At 35.6% G+C, this 22,772-nt stretch overlaps 3 protein-coding genes across 4 annotated transcripts; 2 read left to right on the top strand and 1 right to left on the bottom strand.

Annotated features, from left to right (window-relative positions):
- Positions 1-2,160: 2,160 nt before the first annotated feature.
- Positions 2,161-9,050, bottom strand: KAPP (kinase associated protein phosphatase). The gene is made up of 13 exons (XM_088879163.1): positions 8,680-9,050; positions 7,309-7,495; positions 7,031-7,228; positions 6,752-6,927; positions 6,497-6,655; positions 6,221-6,364; positions 6,078-6,139; positions 5,398-5,533; positions 4,635-4,729; positions 3,147-3,262; positions 2,937-3,066; positions 2,551-2,605; positions 2,161-2,460 (listed from the first exon to the last, which is right to left on the bottom strand). Exons 1-13 carry the CDS (start codon positions 8,869-8,871, stop codon positions 2,302-2,304), a joined length of 1,809 nt encoding a protein of 602 aa, XP_088735289.1. The 5' UTR covers positions 8,872-9,050; the 3' UTR covers positions 2,161-2,301.
- A 7,635-nt stretch (positions 9,051-16,685) lies between these two features.
- On the top strand, positions 16,686-17,733 carry LOC148788564 (major pollen allergen Bet v 1-M/N-like). The gene is made up of 2 exons (XM_088879151.1): positions 16,686-16,933; positions 17,024-17,733. Exons 1-2 carry the CDS (start codon positions 16,750-16,752, stop codon positions 17,107-17,109), a joined length of 270 nt encoding a protein of 89 aa, XP_088735277.1. The 5' UTR covers positions 16,686-16,749; the 3' UTR covers positions 17,110-17,733.
- A 91-nt stretch (positions 17,734-17,824) lies between these two features.
- On the top strand, positions 17,825-20,487 carry LOC110011773 (uncharacterized). Of its 2 annotated transcripts, none has more exons than XM_088879149.1 (2): positions 17,825-18,770; positions 18,846-20,487. In XM_088879149.1, the coding sequence occupies exons 1-2, from the start codon at positions 17,834-17,836 to the stop codon at positions 20,015-20,017; spliced, it is 2,109 nt and encodes a 702-aa protein (XP_088735275.1). In that variant the 5' UTR covers positions 17,825-17,833; the 3' UTR covers positions 20,018-20,487. The 2 variants fall into 2 exon arrangements, with proteins under 2 accessions (XP_088735275.1, XP_088735276.1); XM_088879150.1 differs by having other exon boundaries at positions 17,825-19,615; positions 19,683-19,880.
- Positions 20,488-22,772: the final 2,285 nt, after the last annotated feature.

Below are 22,772 nucleotides of genomic sequence, written 5' to 3'. Positions count from 1 at the left end.
AAATAATTAAAACATTCTTAATAAAATAATTTAGTATTAATAGGATAAAAATTCTTTCTACTTAGTGATCTAAAATTTTACAAATTTTATTTTGAAAATATTATTTAATTAAAAATTATAAATTATGTAACATAAAAAATATTTACAAACTCAATATATACAAATATGTCACGGCCCAATACTTTAGGCTCTATTCTTGAGACACGACCTAATCGAAATCTTGAAAACAATTTCTACTCACCAAAATCTTAATCACCTTAATCTTTTTCTTAGGTCAGCCAAATCCTAACTTGATCAATTTATCACTTATATTTGGAGGAAAGAATTTAAACTACGTCAGCAAAAACTCAATGAGGCCATCAGTGGGTGCACAGGGAAGAAAACAATCAATAATAGAAAATTCAATCAAAATACTTAAAATACGTCATATCAACTTCTATAATAACAATTAAGCCTGTGAAAATTATATCAGCCAAATGAGCGAATCACATGACCACGATTACCACCTTGTGTCTCCCGGAAGACTATTAACTACGTTATGCCTCCACGCAGAGAGCAATCCCACCACTGCATAGAATTGGTCATATCTAGGTACATGGCATTGCCAATCACACACAGACAGTCTCCAGCCTGTCCGTGAAAGAACACCCAAATAAAAAATGAATAACAAAACCTCAACTGGCAGCTCAATGCTACCCTAGCGTGCCCTGCCAACCATCCAGCCCCGGGCGTATTGGCCGCTTAGTAAGAACCGCATTGTCGAGTCCACAAAGACAGATGAACAATTATATAGAAAATAGACAATCTCAAGACCACATGCATATTCAATATTACGATGAATTGAACAATATCAAGATAAATGAGGCATTTTGATATTCATATGGACTCTAGAGGTGGTTTCCTACGAAAATTCATAATGAATACCAAAATACCATACGACGATAATAATAATTACGTTGCAGCACTTAGCTTCATGAAGTTCCGAAAGCCCATCCAATTCCAACTAGATAGCCCAATATCATATTCATTTTTATTTGTCAATGGACGATTTCAAGAAACATTTTATTCAAGTTCTTCGCAAGAAAGACCACTTTGATACATATATAATCATATACAATAATATATAACATTCTTCCAATTCTGCAAATAGCAATATAATTTTATGGCACTCACCAATCCAAACAAATGCCAGATTTATAGACCTTGGGCGAGGTTGTCATTTTCTCGGTTGTATATATAAAATATATTTTACAAAGTACATTATTTATGTTAAAAAATATATGTACATGTGTATAAATACATAATGCATATAATTTTATTAAATAGTATATTGTATTTTTGTAATTACATGTACGCGCATAATTAAAATTTTTATCATATCATTGCTCAAAAAATTAGAGCATATTCATATTTGCATATTTTACAATGTATATATATGTCTAATGTAATATTTTGAAATGTATTGATTAAAAAGTTCAATATATATTACAACACAATAAAAAAATTATGTAAATTTCTGAACAATTATATAAAAAATATAAAGATTGTATTTATAGAGCTTATACAGATTTTTTACTAATAATAAAAATTATAAATTTTTGATGTAGTTATTTTAAATCAAATTTTTATAATAATTTAAATTATGCTTTCGAGTAATTATTGTAATAAACATATTTTAGAAATATAAATAATAAAGGTATTTTCATCATCAATATTATGATGAGCCGTTTTGTTATAATTTTATAATTTAGACGGGTAAACGTACTTCATACATAATTTTAGAGTGCAAAATATATTTAAATCATACAAAAATGTGACAAGTCAATAAAATTATATTTGAAAGCACACTCGATAAATGTGTATAATTGTAACTAATGAATAGAAAAGAAGAAGAATTAAACAATTGATTAAAACTAATAAAACGAATTGATTTTAATTATTTATGAGTGAGTAACTATTAATAAAATAAATAAAACAATATATTTAACGTCACCAATTTCAAAGTTTGATAAGCTCTCTTCAAATTCAACACGTTGTAAATCCCTAATTAAAATCATTGTTGGAAATAGATATTGCCACTCCATTTTGACTATGAGCACTTTGCCTTTTGCTCAAATATCATAATAAGGACTTAGGAGCATTGGTGATGGTAGCAAAGACTGGAAGCTCGAAGATCGTAGTAAAATGGCAAGATTTCTTCTGTACATACATGATTCAATCCATCCACATGTACTGAGCTTAAGATGAGGGCGAAAACAAAATAATAGAATTTTGTATAAATGAATCCTGTCGAAAATCGCTCTAGGAATCAAGTTTACAATAATGGATTCTGCTGCTGGCAAAATCTAAGAAAATTATAGAGGTATTATCTTTCGTACGCAGGGTTCTTGCTTCACTCAACAAAATATTAGCTATCTTCTCAGCCGAATTCTCTTTGTCCGCTGCGTTCCGCTCCATTGTCTGTTGGAGGGAGATACGTCGTGGATTCAGAACCCAGGCACCAAGTTTTCGATAATAATTTACTGGGAAAATAGAAGACGGTGTTCTTACCTGATGCACAAGCTGAACAGCCTTCTTGATGTTGATAACGTCCCAGAAACCATCACTACATAGAAAACGAAAAATTGCATGAGTTAAAAGAACAGAATATAATGCAGACCAGCCTGAACCAGCATTTCAATAAACAGTAAAAACTATTCCATAATCCTACTGTAAAGTTACATAGACAAACTTCCAGAGAATTGGCCAGATTTAGGTCCTTCAAAAGTGTCTGTACACTAGATTATAGGCCGATTATAAGTGACAAGGGATTTCTGGAAATTCGCCAGAAATGTTTCAAGAAAAGTATTAGCACTCAAACTGGAATCATTTACATAACATTAACAAAAGAATGAATTGAATATTAACAAAATAAAGAGTGACTAAGCCCAGCTCACCTAGCTAATAGAGCAAAGCCCTTGCTTGATTGTTCTATACATACAACTTCACTTATAAAAGGTTCTGAACTGAAGCGAGCATCTTGCTCCTTCAGAAATTTGTCTCCAAGCATCCTGGCGAGGTTTATACCTGAATGGAAACAACCAGCGAAACACGTAAATCGCTATTCAATGCAAGTTCTTTAACAACAAAACTCTATATCTTGTCACCGCATATTCGAGATTCGCCATCTCTCAAAGGTGTTCCTAATGCCTGAATACGGAGCCTTTCAGAATGACTGGTTATCCTGTGGTCTTCTGTCATCTTTATCTGCTTTCCCTCAATACTGCCAGAATAGAGGTGAGATCAGGTAAGAGCAGAGAAATTACTGATCTCAAGAATAAGTTAAATCCATTACCTAGAACTTGTTTAGAGTCCAGCACATTAACTACGGCCTTAATACAAACTGCCAAAGGATCCTTTTCCCAGGGGCAGCATTAGCACTAACTGTTCTGACCCTAACTATTTTATGGTTCTGGAGAAGCAATTTACAATTGAGTGCTTAAGAAGTTCACCTCCAATTCAATCCTACCACTAAATGGCATTAACTGCTTAAAGTTCACACATGATCCCTCCTATCAACAGGTTTATTACAACATCCTAAAACTTGAAAAATTTATAGCTTAAACTACCCAGAAGAATGGAAACCTTGGTTCATTTCAAAGTATTAAAAAGCAATAGTTGTAAGTGAAAAAGAAAAGGATACCATCCCAATGTGCAAAATTAATGATTCACTCGGTGCACTAAAGACCAGATATCAAACAACATATACAATACACTAAAATAGCCCAGAATCAACAAAAAGAAATTAAGCATTCTGAAAATGAAGCTAAAAAAGGTGACAACCAGTTAATGTATACTATTTAAATTTAACAGCAAGCGAAATTCATGGCAAGAGGTGCAAAAATATGAAGCAATTAGCTTCTAAGTTGACAAAATAGTGAAAGAACTGGCCACCCCCTATGGGAGTTGGTGAGAGGCTCATGAAAGTAATTTTGTATGGCACAGCAAAAATGAGAAAAAGTGAAGCATCCATTTAATAAGCATACACAGACGAGTTTCCAGTATGTGTAAAGCACCATTTTGGATCACAAAAACTTTCAAATAAGAGATACTGGATCTTCCGCAATCCGGTGGGAACAATTGGGAAAAGAAATTTGACTCTTGTGTAGCACTAGGTTAGAAGACCAATTAAGGCCCAGGGATATTTTATTAGATAATTGGAATTTTTTTAGAAACATTCAGATCCTGAAGTTGGTTGATTGCAATATAGGTAGAAGATGGTTTGTCTCTACAATTGATCAGGTGGTGCCGCGCTGTGACCTAAAATAAGGAAATAATTCCAAGATAGATAACTTAGTCACAGGTCTTTTACATCCCAATTGACATGTTGTGGATAAGCTTTCACACTACAATGCAGAACTAATCGTATGTACCAACTATGCACATGGCATATTACTGTGGTTTGTAATGAACATCAAACGATAAAATTACCATTGTTTGGCAGTTCGTTGTCAAAAAGGAAAAACGAGGATGAAAGTCTGCTACAGTTATGTCTTAATATGAATAAAACCAATTAAAATAAAGAGTCTGGAAATCTTAATATGATATTCTACAAACTTCCAATAAATGTAAACATGACAAAGATGAGCACCTACTTCATAACACAAGCTGAGTCTCCAACATTTGCACATTGGGCATAGAAATTTTCGTGACCATCAGCCCAAACCAGAAGCACAGTTGCAGTACAACCCTGAAAGATTTTTGATATTACAACACAATGTACATCCTAAATATCAAAACAGATATATCAGCAAACTAATAAACCTAAATGCATTTCCACTTTGCTGTTGCATCAAACTGAAAAAAATCTTACTAGGTTAGCACACCATCCCAATGATCATCAATATATTTAACATGGCAATGAATAGTTCTATTCAACAAATTTTCCAACTTCTTCGAGGTTTGATGCAAGGCATGTCTCCATATACTACTTGTAAATTCCAACTCATGGTAACTCTGCTAATCACACATTGCCAATAACATCCCTCTGTCTTGCACCTTATCCCAATGTTTATGCTTCATTATAAGAGTCGAGAGTTACAGCTAATACAGTAGCTACCCATGCAAGTAGCTACAGCATGAAAGAAAAGGGACCAGGAAAAATAAACTGAACATTTTTCAGTTTACACAGCTTTTCTATTCCTGCCGTCAAATATCTGAGGCTGAAACACAAATTCCACAATGACACAGAGTGCAGTAACTTACACAGGAAGCACATGAGAAAACAATCCAATCGTGAACTCAGGTGGAGTAAAATGAAGCAAATATAATATGATATCCAAATTAAGGTTCCTGCAGGCAGGCCAGGACCAAACTGGACGTGTATCAAGAACAAGTAAAGAAATGTTGAGTAGAAACCTCATAGTAGTTATTGATTCGTGCTTCTGTTTGATAAAATGCTTCTCTAAGGACATCAGAAGCGTCACCCCGAGATAAAACTCTCTCTCTTCTGAATGAAACCGACAAGATGCCAGCGATTACTTCAGGCATTATTCTGAGGTAGAAGAGAAGTGCGAATAAGTCATTACATAACAATGGTGAACCCTCCCAGAAATGATTCATGGAACATAAGAAGATTTATAGTGAATGTGCTGTAATCTGATTTGGTATAAAGGGAACAAATTATACTTTCCAGTTTTCACACAGCTATTCTAGGTCAAAGTATGAAGAATTTAGTTGCAACAATTAGATTGCACTTGTAAATGCTTCATATTCAGCATATTAAGAAAAGTAGATAGTGTGAAAACTTCGCTGATGGTAATTGTTTCTCTTATTCACCAAGATCTTAAAACCTTGATCCCTTGTTCCATTTTCATAATACCTAAGCTATTATTAAAGCAGCTGAACAGAAATTTCAGATAAGTTTGTGCAGAATGAAACTCTTGAAGAGAATCCAAATGTTATCTTCCTGAAAATAAAATATGAAAATTGTTTATGCTGATGGTTGACTGAACAAGTCAAAAGAAGGCCTCTAATTGCAGGAACTTTATGTAAATAAAAAGAAAATTTCAAATTTAAAAAGGATATGAATCACTAACTTGCTAACAGATGTGGCTGCATCGGCTCCTCCATGTCCATCGCATATGCCAAATAGTCCAAACTGCAATAGAGAAATTCAGAAACCTAACAGTCATTTCTGATATGCACATAGATCACTATGATGAGATTTAACTCCAAAAACCTGATCCATTCCAGGAAGAGGCCACTGGTAATAGCAGACATCTTCCATAGGCAGCTTTTTTCCTCCTCGACGCAAAGCCATTGGATCTGATGCTATACCAACCCCAAAAGGGATCTTGCACTCTGCTTGAGCTGTAATCTGGACCTGAGCCGCCAAATGAATGTAAGACAAGATTAACGTTTACATAATGACTGCATAAGTACAAGCACAGACACTGATCATGAGCAAAAAGAGACACTCGATGTGTTAAAGTTCCAAAACAATGTGTCTATTTACCTGAATTTTTGAGGTCGTGCCTAAAGTTATTATGTCTCCATTTGAGAGCTCAACTGGATTACTCCAATGTCTGCTTCCAGATTGAGGAAGGTGGACTGCCTGGGAGTTCAAGAATGTACCATTCAAGCTACCCATGTCAACCAGCTCCCATTTTAATTTCTACAACGATAAGAAGTTAATCATAGCAAAGTCAATCATAGCACAAAGCATAATATAAGTTTATCTAACATCACATATACAAAATGCTAAGCTTACATTTTCATTCCAATTTATCATTGCATGCTTGCCAGAGACCTCAGAGTCCTTTAGTATCACATCACCAGGTGACACTCTTCCAATAGTCACCGGAAGCTTGGATGTGTTGGTTGACTGCGTAGAATGATGAAGCCCACGAGAAGCACCAGAGATTACCTCCAACATGAGAATGCTTCCTGCACTTCTAAGAGAACAACATGATCACATGTTTTACATATTCTGCCAACAGTAGATGCCAACAACATTTTTAATTTCCGTATTTGACGAGAACAAAATTACCCCGGTTTGCAGTATAAGTGGGAATAAAGTCTCTGAAACTGTCTTTATCTGCACCATGTTTTGGGCTAGAAGTGATATCTTCTCTTTTTTCAGATATCCACTTTTCACCAAACTGATTTGCTGCATGCGGACGCTTAAGAGTCTGACCCACCAAAGAATCATCTGAAGTATTTGGGATATCAAGAACAAAACTGTCGCCTGGAGTAAGCAATGAGTAAGATTTCTTTTCCTAGACTCACATAAAAATACAATCAAAGGAGAAGGTTGGCATCTATTACTGTGTTTCAATTGGGGGGATGTTGACAGGAGCCTATGTTTAGGTGCTACTGAAATAGGTGCTGAAATAAAACCTCCTTCAGTTTGACGACCAGTCTGCTCAGCAAAGTTATTTAATGTGGAAGCATTGTTCTGGCTTTCAACAACACCCAGATCTCCCAAAATAAGAGGCCTCTCAATGTCATCAACCTGTACAGAACGTTACAGAGTTTGGAAACATGAAGAATACAGCAGATAGGTAATATAAAGAACATAAACAGCAAATCCTTTCACAATAGAAGTATAATAAAGAACACAAACAGCAAATCTTTGACAACTGAATAGTACAAGATTAACATTTCCAGGCACTTGCAGATCTATCTCCCACTCACACACGTATTGTAAGGAGATTCTTATGTAACACAATGATGTCAGTTCTTTGAATTATAAAGTGCCAAACAGCATGTAAAGGGGAAGAGTATCCACATCATATGAACACCTTTGCATGCACTTGGAGATAGAAATTAAAACAAGGCGTCATATCCAGGCACTAGATGAGAAACCTCCATATTATATGTTCAGCAGAGAACAAACACAGTCAATAGTTTTCCATTAGGGCCAAAAAGGTTCATGTATCTGATGCTGCATTGGATACCATATGGATATTTCCACTTTCAACTTTCAGAACAAGTTGTAATATATTCAACAATTGCTTAAAATCTACAATGCTCAACTTTTTTCTTATATGTTGTGTTTTGCAGTTGCTTAAAGTCCAATATTGAAGCCAAATCATGCAGATAACCATGAAAGAAGAAAAGATAAATGAAACCCAAAGTTCATAGCATATAACATATTTCGTTCTGCTCTCAATTCTCACACATTCATTTGACATGTTTCCAATACCCTAGCACATGTTATGCAACAAAAGACTATCTTTAAAGAAATCCTCCATTATTCTCTCCTTGCAAACCACCAAAAACAGCCTAAAGCTAATATCTTACTGATCTAAAAAGCTTACTAAAACTCAAATTAATCAGGAAAGCAAAACCTTTACTAAAGTAAGTCAAATGGCTAAAAATGTTGCAGTTAAGGTAAAAATCCCAATCATCAACATGCATTTGACTAGTAAGAAAAAAATCGCAATCATGAATCAGCCAATTCGAGCGCAACTCAGGCAATCAAGAAGGCCGGCATTCGACAAAAATCAACTCAAAACAAAAAGGGGCACTCATAGGTCACCGCCTAATACCCAAAAATTAATTCAATCTCCAACCATGAAGAAAAAAGAGACAATCCATAAATCCCCATTAATAAGCATTAAAAAACCTAAGGACAAAAACATAACCAGAAATCAAATCCCACAACACACATCAAATCAAAACACAAAAACAGACCTTGATCGGGGCGGAAGAGCGGCGGCGAGCGGCGGCTGGGAAGGGTGAGAGGAAGCGGCGCCATGGTCTGAACTTGCAAGCGATGAGGATGAGGATTATGATGAGCAGCAGCATAAGAATCAGTATGACAATACCCAAGACAGATGATGGTACCCAAATGCTGCCGCTGCCAACGCGCATCGCCTTCTCCATCGGATTGTTACCGCTACGATTTTCTCTCACTAGACAACGATGAGAGAGAAAATTACCCCATTTTTATTTTAATTAATTTTTTTTTCTTTTTTTTGTGGGAAATTGGGATTGCAACCAACCATACCAACCAACAATACTGCGTGACTGTGTTTTTAGGCTCCGCGAGAAGGCCGCTTTGAAATGGTCTCATTTTTCATTTATTTCATTCCCCCCCCCCCCCCCCCCATTATTTATAAATTTCATTTATATACTAGAAAAGGAAAATTAATATTATACTACTCTCGAGCTTTATTATTATTATTAAATTTTAGGAAAAAAATATTGTATGTTATTTAATTTATATTAATTATTGTGACACACCGTTCATGCATGTATACAATAAATAATTTATAATGATTTAAAATATAAGGATAATTATATTTCCCTACACTGATATTTGGTTTGGTTATATGTAGATCCCATGTGGTTTGATATATTTAGTCACCCTAATGTTTGTTTCTATCTAACAAATAGATCCTTTTGTTAGTCAAAATTTACTAAATTTGTCAATATTAGAAAAAAAAGATGAAAAAAGAATCATAATTATCCCGATTGATTTATTACAGGTCAAACAAAATTTTTCTGACCAAAATACCTTTTGTTGCATGTCAGAAATTTGGCCACACCACAATGGTTGAAAGATCTTCAAGAAAATCCTAAAATTATCAAAGGACTAGCCCTGCAAAACAAAGGTTGTCACTCCGATATTTAAGTTAGTAATGATTTAAGACAAAATAAAAAGGAAAATTTGAAATAGAGTAAGAAAATAGTGGAATATGATTAAGAATAATGAATATTCGTGTGGAGTGCAATTTATAAACTTGAAATAACTTAAAAGACGAGAGACAATAATGCTAGCAAGGGAGAGTTTGAGAATGAGAGTGATATTGATGTTGTGCCTCTAAAACCTGTACGAGACCTCTCTTTATAGGCTTGCATAGAGTTGAATACAAGGCCAATTGTTGAATGCCATACGACATTGAAAAGCTTTCTGAGTGGCTATCACAAGTAACAAACCATTAGTGATTTTGATAAGAATTGACTAAGATACTTGAGCTAGACCAAAACCTGCCTATTTTTTCGGGAATCAGTTATTCACAATCTTTCTAACTCATTTACGCTCAACATACCTGGAACCACCTAGAGATATTTTAAGGTGACGTGTACAAATGTGTTGGCAAGCTTATATGACATGTCTTCCCAGTTGTATAATGATGCCTCCAGCTGAAATAGGTTTATTTTTTGGGCTTGCCAGTTCAATAAAGCAACAGGTAGGCTTGTGGGTCCTCCTTCCTTACTGATGGGCTTTATCCGTCCTACTGATGGGCTTTATTTGTTCTACTAGCAAACCAATTGGGTTTTTAACCGGTGGGGCTAGTGTGCCTAATTTGTGGACTTGACCCAATAATTTTAGGGGGCATTACCTTTATAAGGGTGAAGATATATCTCATCACATACATTATCGTGTGAAGATGTATACAGGTAATTTGGTTCAAAAATATTTGTTTGACTTGCAACAAGCCATTAATAAATTAATTACGGATAAATATAAATTTTCATTCAATATGTTTGCTAATATCAATAATTTTGGTAATTTTTAACTAACGGATGGATCTATTTGTTAGATCGAAACAAGCATCAACGGTACTATTTGTAATATTTCAAACCGCATGGGATTTATATATAATTACACAAAATCCAACCCATCACATTTTACAAAAAATATATAAACCAACTCATCACATTTTATAAAAAATATATATATAAATAAGGAAAAAAAAACTAACTTATGGATTTTATCGATATAATAGAAAATATTAATATCACGGCTTTATAAATGATGTTTTGTAAATATATATATATATATATATACATACATTGCATGTTTGTTATACTTAAAATTTTTAAAAGTCGAAAGAGTCACACACAATTCGTTGAGTTCAAACATTTTTCCTCCAGTTAATTATAATAAAATATAGATTTATTTTATATTTTTTCACTTTTATTACCAAATCTTACAACAGTGGGTTAATATATATAAATTTGTGGAAAAACTATTTTTTTCCAAAAAAAAAAAATAAGAAAGAAAAATAAAGTGAAAATTGTAATAAACTTTTTCGTAATCCTAAAATGTTTTGGAATCTGACTAAAGTCCAAATCATTTTTTAATTGGGCCTCAATTTTCAGCCCTCCACATTGATCCAATTGAGAACTGGGCCAAGGCCCATTAAAAGTTGGACTCATGAACATATAGATTTCATTCATACTTACATGTAATATTATATATGTTTTATGAACTAAAATAATGATATAAAAAATTACTACTAATGCATATAAAAGAAAATTACAATTTTGAAAATTTAAGACATGAACATATAAGTTTATTAAAGGAATTTTTTTCCCCTAATATCACCACTCATATTTAAAAAGTTGTAGTATTGCTTCAAAAAATATATATATATATATATAATTTTTAATGTTTTAAAAATTCTAAATAAGTCAGCGGGTTTAACCAATCCAACCTCTAGGATCTTTGGCTCCCGCATGTCGGGTCTCAATTTCGACAATTTTTGGTAAGTCGAATATCGATTTTTAGTGAACTTATTTAAAATTTGATTCATATAAATAGATAGATTGATAGATTTCTCATCGTTATACACCTTTCAACGTTAATGCATATGAGAAGGTTTCATCTTAACTCTTATAATGCAATTTAAAATTGTAAAAAAGTATCCATTATCTGGAATAATGCAATTAAAATACATAAAAAAAATTACAGTTGAGATTAATATGTGTTCACAATGTGCAATATATTTATATATTTATAAATGTTAGTATTATATTGATATAACTATCATCTTATATTGTTAAATAACATAGGTTCATTGGGCCATCAAAATTCAGATCAAAAGTTAGATACGATCAAACTTACAGAAAAAAATATTTGATAAAGTTTTAGACTTATTGAATATATGGGGTTCTTTTTCCCGAATTTTACTCTTAGCACCAGATTAACCCCTTTAAATTAGCTGATCTTACAAAATAAATCCGGCGGGCTATCGAGATATCATATTCGTAACATAAAAGCAATCATGAATCGGATGTCGAATTTTAAGATATCGTAATTGTTTATTGAACTTTTGATCTCATTATATATATATAATAGAATAATAATAAAAATATTTAAAAATATTCAACCATCATCATTATTATTATTATTATTATAATTATTTTTAGATTAATTCATAGAAAACACTAAATTTTGACATAAATTTATAAGTAATAAAATAGATTGCATATTGTATAGTATGTATATTGATGTAAATATAAAACTCAAAAATAGATAAAAAAATTCATAAGTGAATTACTTATCAATTTTAAAAAAAGTACGTAATAAAATATAACATAAAGTTATATGTATCATATTAACAATTATTTTATAAAAAATATTATAATTTACTAAATTATTGATTAAATTTATTTTTGTATAAAGATTAAATATATAAATAAAAGTACCATAATTTATTATTATCCAAAATAAAATATATGATATTGATTAATAATTATAATATATGGTCAATTTTGAGTATAAAACTGATAAAGTATTGAATATGAAATTAAATATATATAAATTTTAAAAATAAAAATATATATAAAAAAATAAAAAATGCTCACCGGCGGCTCGCGAGCTGATGAATAGAGGGAATTGAGCTCGAGCCGGCTCGCGAAGCTCTGGCTCGACTCGTCTGCCACCCCTAATTTTGCGGATATCAACAAATTTTGTAAATTTTGATTAATTAGTGAATCTATTTATTAAACGAAATAGATATTGAATATTAAATATAATTTTTTAAATTATATAAAATTTACGTATAATTATACCAAATAGATAGGGGGTGTGGATATCCCATTAAAATAAGTGTTGGTAATGGAGGGGAATGAGTTTATATTTAATTCGATAAAAACATCTATTAATATATGTAAAAATAAATAATAACCAACAATTTGGTATAGCCCAGAGTTATTTATTTTTTTATTAATAAAAAATAAATAAATTATATTAATATAATTAATTTAAATATATTAATATTAATATGTCGAGTCGTGATTTTAAATCACGACTCGACATTAAAAATTATTTTTTCAGCACAAATGCTTGGTGTCGTGATTTAAAATCACGACACCAAGTCGTGTGTCGTGATATTGAATCACGACAGCCACCAATTCTTTTTTTTAATGGGTGTCGTGATTTTCACGACACCCACCTCTTTTATTTTTTTTTAATTTCGTTTTTATTAATTTTGTTTAATTAATTTTTTTTATAAGTTAATTATATAAAATTAATTTTTTTAACAACCTATTAAAAATTTAAAAAATTATGATATTAAAATTGTATTAATTTTAAAAATTATAATTAAGTAGACAAATATAATAGTGTATATTTTTTTTGTACAATTGAAAAAAATATGAAGTATACAATTTCAAATGTAAAAAATATCCACCCGTTCCACAATTGCGTCTGTTGTATACTTCATTGTATGTTTTTCAATTGTATAAAAAAATATACACTATTATATTTGTTTACTCAATTGTAATTTTTAAAATCAATACAATTGTAATATTATGATTTTTTAATTTTAATAGGTTGTTAAAAAATTAATTTTATATAATTAACTTATAAAAAAATTAATTAAAACTTGAATATAAATAAAATTAAGAAAAAAAAAAGAAAAAACCTGAGAGTATATTTTACTCCCTGGAGAGATTATTAATTAATTTATTACTAAACATGATTTAATTATTGCTTGGAGCTTATAATAATGAGAAGTTCATCATCAACAGATATGATTCTTCAGCATTATTTAATTTTTATTAAGAAATATAAAATGAAAATAATAGGAATTTATAATTATGGATTGTATAATTAACGGAATCTAGCACGATTATTAATGTCCAAGATTCGTCTTAATGGTAGTAAAATTAACATTTTTTTATACACTAACAAAAAATTGATTTTTTGTTACACTATAAATAACTACAATTTAAAAACTATGGATATCAATACTATTAATCATGGTTAAATAAAATCAAAGTAAAAATCTAAAATTTTACCACGATTAATCAATATTCGTTATGGTTTTAAGCCACAGACAAAACATGAGTTATTTATTTTTCTTTTATTAATAAATTGTGGAACGGGTAGATATTTTTTACATTTGAAATTGTATACTTCATTATATTTTTTTCAATTGTACAAAAAAATATATACTATTATATTTGTCTACTTAATTGTAATTTTTAAAATTATAATTTTAATATTATAATTTTTTGAATTTTAATAGGTTGTTAAAAAATTAATTTTATATGATTAACTTATAAAAAACTTAATTAAACAAAATAAAGAAAAAAGAGGTGGCTGTCGTGATTCAAACTTACGACACCCATTAAAAAAAAAAACAAAATTACAAAACAAAAAGGTGGGTGTCGTGATATTGATTCACGACTTGGTGTCGTAATTTTAAATCACGACACCAAGTATTTACGCTGAAAAAAATAATTTTTAATGTCGAGTCGTGATTTTAAATCACGACTCGACATATTAATATTAATATATTTAAATTAATTATATTAATATAATTTATTTATTTTTTATTAATAAAAAAATAAATAACTTGTATAGCCCACATTATTTATAGTGGAAATTAATTGTATGCTCGAGTCGAGCTCGATCATTTTTGACGAGCTTAATGAGATCTTATGGTTTGAGCTCGAGTTCAATTTTCATCAACTCAATTTTCGAATTATATATAAATGAGCTCGAGCTCGAGTTTTCAACAAATTTAATAATTTTTTTTGTTATAAATAAATAATATTAAATATTATTATATAATTATAAAAATATTAAACATATAGCATAATATTTTAATTTATTGTTATAAATATAAAGTACTAATTAGATTATAGCAATATAACTAGTAAAAGTATAGAAAATATATATACATCAAATTGTCAAAATATTTGCACATAGTATTGTATAGTTATTATCATCATCATGAAACGTACCTCAAAAGATGGGTTTGGCCAATCGGAAGAAATTACTTATTTAGCCTTACTCTTTAAGCTTATTCCCAATTTTCATTTTGTGGGTGTTTTTTAAGCGGATGAAATTAATTAAAAAAACAGAGGTGATTAAATAAATAATCACATTACATATATAATTTATTGTAAGAAAATATAATTTCTTGGCTTTTTTTTATTTTTATTTTTTTCATATCCATCATTGAGGTTCCTATATATGCTGGTGGTCAAAATTTATGTGCAGAAATATTAATAGCATATGGTTAAATTTATTTTAACCTCTTGTGATATATAAAAATATAAAAAAATTCCATATGAAATTTTTAATATAAAAATTACTCTTATGTTATGAATAAATAATCGCATCGCCCCCTGATCAACTTGAGCCTATTTTTTAGAAACAATGACTAAAATATCCCTCCTAGTCAACAAGTCAAGCTAAACCTATTAATATATAATTATTTTAATTTATAATATATATAATTTATAACTATTAAAATACACTTGATATATATAATTATAATTTATAAAAAAAATTTAAAATAATAATTATAATCCACCCCCCACCCCACCTGCTTCGCCCCTCCCCCGATCCCCGCCCAAATAAAAAAGGAGGGCGACGGACGTTGCCCAGGGGTGAGGAGGGCGCGGTTCTTTAGTACGCCGCCACTGTGTTTTTTTTTTCCTAATATATAAATTAATTTAATTAAATAATATTTTTGTTGCTTGTATGAAGGCCCCATCAGATAATAATGCACATCCCATAATTATATAATCTTGATTACGTTGTCGGAACATTAAAATATATGCCGATGATATCAATTATGTGGCGATATTCAATGACGAATTCTTGGTGTTAATTACGATGGACCAAAACATATTATCAGTATTTCAAGCTCAACTTGTATGGATTTAATTGGTAAATTAAACTATAATCAACCGCTCGATTTTGCACTATTTTTAATCAATCAAGTTGCCACATTATCTTCCTATCATATCTGCAATCCATTTACCTAATTCACCAATTTTATATTTGTTAGGTATATATATACTACATCATCTTGCTTTTAATCACGGTGAAAAATAAATAATAAATGAATAAGTTCAAATATTCAACTTTGAGCCCGCGTTGAATTTATTTATCTCTAATTGTCTTAATTTTATATCCTTGACAAGTACTTATATATATAATGAAATTTTAAGGGCTCTTGGATCTCATTAAGGTTATATTTTGATAAAAGTATTTAAATTTGAAAAAAAAAAAATTCTAATAACTCCATATTATATATATAATCAATTAGTATTTTAAAAATTATAATTTAAATTTATTAATCTAAACACAATAGTTATTCGATGATGTCCAAATAAATGATTTAAAGGAAGTCGCGCAGTCAACTCGTTATATATCCAAATTATATTATGGATTAGGCTGAAATATTCAAATGCTTAGATATGCATTGAAAAGTTCCAAGCTGTGCAGCTGAATTAGATAACCAACTACTTCAATCAATATATCCAAATTTTGAGGGACATCATCATCATCACAGACTATTTATCATTACAATATTGGCAGGAAATGAAGACTTATCATTACAAAATTTGTAAGAGAAGAAGACTATGATTATGATTATAATATGTGAATAATTAAAACCTTAAGCTGGCCTTTGCCTTTCATTATAAATGTGGGCTTTTGTTTCTCACAATTTTCAGACCACATAGCTTTAGTTTGGTACCTGTGTTTCTTGATTTTCCAATTCAGATATGGGTGTGCTGAATTATGAGGATGAACTGATCTCCTCAGTCCCACCAGCCAGGTTGTTTAAGTCCCTCGTTCTGGACGGAGACAACCTCATTCCTAAGCTTCTGCCACATGCCTTTAAGAGCTTTCAAATCCTAGAGGGCCATGGAGGACCTGGAACCATCAAATTGGTCACTTTTGCTGATGGTACGTAAATATTTGAGGAATTTACTAATAATTTTATTTTTATGCACGTTCACTAATTATATATAAATATAAATTAAAATTTTCGTATAGGGAGTCCATACAAGACAGCAAAGCATCGTATTGATGAAGTTGACGAGGAAAATTACATATACAAGTACAGCGTGATAGGAGGTTGATCCGGGTCGAATTGTTCGATCTCCTGAGACGATCTCACCGCTGATCGACTAACTCTTCCGAAATAGGTTTTGGATCCCCTGAGAATAAAACACGGACTGTGAGCTCGTCGGGTATATCCCCGACAATGACCCTCCGACGCTCAAGTTAGGTTGATCGAGAGAAATATGCTCTATCTCAAAGTTCGATCTCAATTAATGTGTAGCAGTTACCTTATTTACGGCGTATCGGGGTCTATTTATAGTGCACAGTTGTACGGCAAGTACTGGGCCACGTGGCCTCATCTGGTTGATTCTCATTCTAATCGAATGGCCGTCATTGTCCGGGTCTTCTGTCGGTTCCTGCGACCTGGGTCGGGTCCTCTGCGACCCGCCCGCTGCGAGGTACGCGGATCCGGTCGCGGAAATGACCATCCTACCCTTAATGAAGGGCTTTTTAGTCTTATTGTAGGGGGGTTATACATATACCCATCATTACTCCCCCACTTTTTCAAAGTGCAAGTTCGTTGCCTTTGAGGAAGTCGAACCGTCGCGTCCGTTGATTGCGTACACGTGGCAAGATCCCCTCGGTTCGCCCGGGCGCGTTGTTCCAGAGCGGATCTCCTATAAATACCCCCTCATTTGACTTCTAGGCCCACCTCACGCAAAGACTTCCAGCGACCAAGACTCTCAACCACGAGTTCGTATTCGATCTGCGGCTTCCAGAGTCATCCTGCTTTAAGGTACGATGCCTTCCAGCTCTAGCTCGAATTCTGAGTCGCGATCTGGCTCTAAGCCACGATCTAGTTCGGGGTCATCTTCGTCTCGTTCTGAATCTGCTTCTGGGTCCTCTCCCGAGTCTGGTTCTGGTTCGTCCTTAGGGTCCGGGTCTAGGTCTGTCTCTAGATCTTCGCATGGGTCGTATTCTACCTCTCCCAAGAGGAATAAGAAGTTTCCGGTCACCAAACTTAAGGATGAACAGGCTGGGCCTTTGGTCCTTGCCAAGTTCCAGGATCGGCTCGCCAAAAACCCTTGGGAGGCTGTGGTCAGTAAAGTTAGGGTTCCTGTAAATAAGATTAGGGAAAAGTACCACATCCCCTCCGATTTCGACGTTCTCATCCCTGCCGCCTTCGACCGTACGCATCGTCCTCCCGAGGGGTTTACTGCTTTTTCTATCAAACACCTCGATGCTGGGTTGAGATTTCCTCTGGCTCCCCCGGTGGCCGCGATTTTGAATAAGTTGGGGTTATGCCCTATGCAGCTTTCCCCGAATTCCATTACCCATATAATCCTTTTCGTCGTAATGATGCGATATTTAGGTTTAGACCCCAGTTTTGATAATTTTTGGAGTTTATATTCCTTCACCACCTCGAAGCGATCTGGTAGTCGAGGTTTTTTCTATCTTTCGGCCAAACCAGATTGCGGGTATCTGAGCGCCCTGAAGTCGAATGTAGGAGCTTGGTTAGATCGCTACATTTTCATTCGATCTCCTAGTGGTGTCTGGCCTTTCAAGAACGAGTGGACTAAGTATAAACCCCTTCCAAAAATCTGTGGTGGGGGGCTGGAGGGTGACCAAATAAGGAGTCTGACATTTTATAAGTATGATCCCAAGAAGCTTCTCAATGAGAAAGTTTTGCAATTGTCTGGGCTCTCTCCAGCGTCCCTTCACATCGAAGAGTCCTTAGGTGATTTTCTTCTTTCGGTCTCACTTGCTTTCATCGCTGTAGTGTTCGCATATGCTAACCTTTCCCTGCTCGCAGATAGTATCATCATGAGCACGCGCACGGCTATGCGGAGGATCGCGGCCCAGAACAAATCGAGGAAGGGGGGTGAGATCGCAAGTTCCTCGGATCCGAAAGGGAAGGGCAAGGCAGTTGCTAGTGCTCAAGATTTATCTTTGATCCCACCTCCCTCGGTTCCCTCCAAAACACTCGCAATTGCCACTCCTGATGGGCAACAGCCCATTGCAGTTGATAGCGAGGGTACGCCTTCCGCCCATAATGATCATCTCGGCTACAACTCCTCGGAGTTAGAACTGGGTCTGGACGAGGCTAGCGGGGGCCATGGGGTCGACCAGGGGAGCCCAGGTCCGCCTGAGGAGCGATCTAAGAAAAGGAGGCGATCTCCCCCGAAGAAAGGACAAGGGCCCAAGTCCAAGTTAGGGCCTAGCGATAAGGGCAAGGGGAAGGAGCCCGCTGAGGCCTCTCACCCTCCTTCAAAATCGCATAGCCCGAGCGTGCTGAGCAGGATGGCTAAGGAAGCCGCGGATAAGACTAGTGTTGATGAAGATCGGGACAAATTTTTGAGGGTGGCGCAGCTCGCCACATGTTGGGAGGACAGCCGGGCATCTCTTCGAGGCAATGTGCCGCCTCCCGAATGGCAAGATATGTCGAGCTCGTCGCTGTATGGCGAGGCTGGAGGGGACACTTTTGCAATCTACAACTCATTCGTCTCCGTTCGCGACCAGGGAGCACTTGTACCGAATAACCCTATTCGGCTCGAGGAGTTCGCTGCCCACTCCCTAGTCCAGGTATTTCATCGGCTGGTTTCCTTCGTCCTCCCCTCTTTTGTGCCATTCATTGCATTTGATTTTGCAGGCCATGACCTTTCTTCGAAGCCTAAGCCTCAAATGTACCCATTATCAAGAGTTATATTCAAACTGATCAGAAGGTGCAAGATCTTAGGTCTCAACTGGCCGAACGAGACGAGACCGAACGCAAGCAAGAGGATAACCTGCTGGCCTTGGGGGATGAAGTGCAAAAGTTGCGAGCCGAGCTCGATGTTGCCAAGAAGGAGAGGGAGATTCTTCGTTCTGAGCAAGAGGTGGCTCTGGCGGAGGCCAAGAAAGAGGCGTTCGATGCTGGACGTGAGGTCGGCCTCGTGGAGGGCCATAAGCGTGGGGTGGAAGAAGGCCAAGCCGGTCGCATTCTAATCGAAGAGCATCAGCGAGCCTTGGCCAACTCCCGGATGTCTGCGGTTCGTGATTTTTTGAAGACCGACACCTTCACGACCGCTCTTGAGATCAAGTCTGCGGACTCATTCACCAAGGGCTATGAGATCTGCCTGTCTCAGGTCGAAAAGCTCGGTGGCTTTCATGAGTCTTTTGACCGCAGCAAACTTGACATCTCGCTTGATGGCGATCTTCAACCTCTTCCTCCAGATCCTGAGCTGAAAGACGATGAATTTATGGTCCTGAGGGACGAACTGGAGGCGGAAGCTGACGCCTGATCAGTCCCGATTCTTCTATTTTTGTGGTAGGATTTTGAGCTGATTGATCCAAATGTAAATCCTAGAGATTGTTAGGACATCATTTTTTGTAAACAGGAGGGCGGGGTGGAATTTTTGTTAACCCCTGTATATGACATTTTGTTGAATGAAAATGAACTCTTGTCAGCTCGCTCATTTTGCTACATTTGCGCATTGCGTTCTTTTAGTTGCATTTTGCTCGGGTGCGTCTTTTTCAGTTCGCATATTGGACGCGTCTTTTTCAGTTCGCGTATTGGACGCGTCTTTTTCAGTTCGCGTTTTGCTTGAGTGCGTCTTTTTCAGATCGCATATTGGACGCGTCTTTTTCAGTTCGCGTATTGGACGCGTCTTTTTCAGCTCGCGTTTTGCTTGAGTGCGTCTTTTTCAGATCGCACATTGGACGCGTCTTTTTCAGTTCGCGTATTGCTTGAGTGCGTCTTTTTCAGATCGCACATTGGACGCGTCTTTTTCAGTTCGCGTATTGCTTGAGTGCGTCTTTTTCAAATCGCACATTGGACGCGTCTTTTTCAGTTCGCGTTTTGCTTGGAAAGCGAGTAATGACAGTAATATACGCACGAATGTAAGCATAAAACAAAGAAATTTTGATAAATCTCGTTGTGTAAATTACAAGAGTTGTAAATACTCAATAATACAATGTTTAACATGGATACGATCTTCCTAACCTTGAGAATATACAATTAGTAATCTGTTAGAACTCTCCCCGTGTAGTTTTTTGTTCGGTCTTCCTGTTGATGGCCTTTCACAGGCTCCTTGTTCGACCCTTCGGTTGATGGCCTTTCACAGGCTCCTTGTTCGATCCTTCAGTTGATGGCCTTTCACAGGCTCCTTGTTCGATCAGACTGTTGATGGCCTTTCACAGGCTCCTTGTTCGATCAATCTGTTGATGGCCTTTCACAGGCTCCTTGTTCGATCAGTCTGTTGATAGCCTTTCACAGGCTCCTTGTTCGATCAGACTGTTGATGGCCTTTCACAGGCTCCTTGTTCGATCAATCTGTTGATGGCCTTTCACAGGCTCCTTGCTTCAGGCATAAAATTTCTTCAGGTTTTGTATGTTCCAAGGGCGTGGTAGATCGCGACCCTGCATATCTTGTAGCCTGTATGTCCCTTTCTTTCTGATTTCGATCACCTTGTAAGGGCCCTCCCAAGGTGGCTCCAGCTTTCCCACGTGTTTTGACGCCTCCACCTTCTTCAGCACGAGGTCTCCCACCTGCAGCTGGTGGGGTCGAATTCTGCGATTGTGGCTCTTCATCATTAGGCCCTTGTGATGTAAGATTCTAGCATATGCAGACTCCCTTTTTTCTTCGATGACGGTGAGGTCGAAGCTTCGTTCGGCTTGGTTCGCCTCGGGCTCATACTGCATAACTCTTTGCGATTCCTCCCCTATTTCAGCAGGAATGATGGCTTCGGTTCCATACACCAGGCAGAAAGGGGTTTCACCCGTAGCGGTTTGTGGTGTTGTTCGGTAAGCCCACAAGACCCCGGGTAGTTCGTCGACCCACGACCCCTTGCTCTCGAGGCGAGTCTTCAAATGTTGCAAGATCGTTCGATTCGTCACTTCGGTCTGCCCGTTCGCTTGAGGGTTTGCAACTGCTGTGAAGTGTTGTGCGATCTTCAGCTCCTTGCACCATTCCGTAATTTTCCTACCCTAGAACTGCGTGCCGTTATCAGATATTAATATCCGGGGTATACCAAATCTGCATATAATATTCTTCCAAATGAAGTTGATGACTTCCCTCTCCGAGATTTTGGCTACTGCTTCTGCTTCGACCCACTTGGAGAAATATTCGACCGCTACGATGATGAATTTCTTTTGGGCTTGTGCGGGCGGAAACGGTCCCACGATGTCAATTCCCCATTGGTCGAACGGGCATGCTATCTTGATCGGTTCCATCGGTGTTGCCGGCTGATGTATCAAAGAAGCGTACTTCTGGCAACTCTCGCATTTCCTCACCAAGTCCTTGGAATCTTCGACCAAGGTGGGCCAGAAATACCCTTGCCGCATCACCTTCTGAGCTAGCGATCTCGCTCCCGAATGATTACCGCAGCTTCCTTCGTGTATTTCCCGCATCACGTACAAGGCTCTCTCTCCATCCAAGCATTTCAGGAGTGGGCCATCCGCTGTTCGTTTGTAGAGCTGACCATCTAACAACGTGAATCGGGTGGCGCGAAATTTGACTCTTTTTGCTGCTTGTGGGTCGTTGGGCAGGATGCCCTCTCCAAGGTACCGTATGATCTCGCTCATCCACAATTCGGCCTCCGAAACGACCTGGATTTCTGTTCCGCTCGCGAGCACCGACTGGTCGCGCACTAAGGCAGTGATTTTGCGATCTCGAATTCCATCCATTGCCGCCCCAAATTTTGACAGAGCATCCGCTTTGTCATTTTCTGCTCGGGGAACTTGTGAAACGGAACATCCGTTA

This window comes from Sesamum indicum, linkage group LG3 (assembly GCF_026168435.1).
Source record: "Sesamum indicum cultivar Baizhima isolate 11 linkage group LG3, ASM2616843v1, whole genome shotgun sequence".
Classification (NCBI taxonomy): domain Eukaryota; kingdom Viridiplantae; phylum Streptophyta; class Magnoliopsida; order Lamiales; family Pedaliaceae; genus Sesamum; species Sesamum indicum.
Note: the sequence above shows the minus strand (reverse complement) of the source record. Positions and strands in the feature narration are given on the sequence as shown.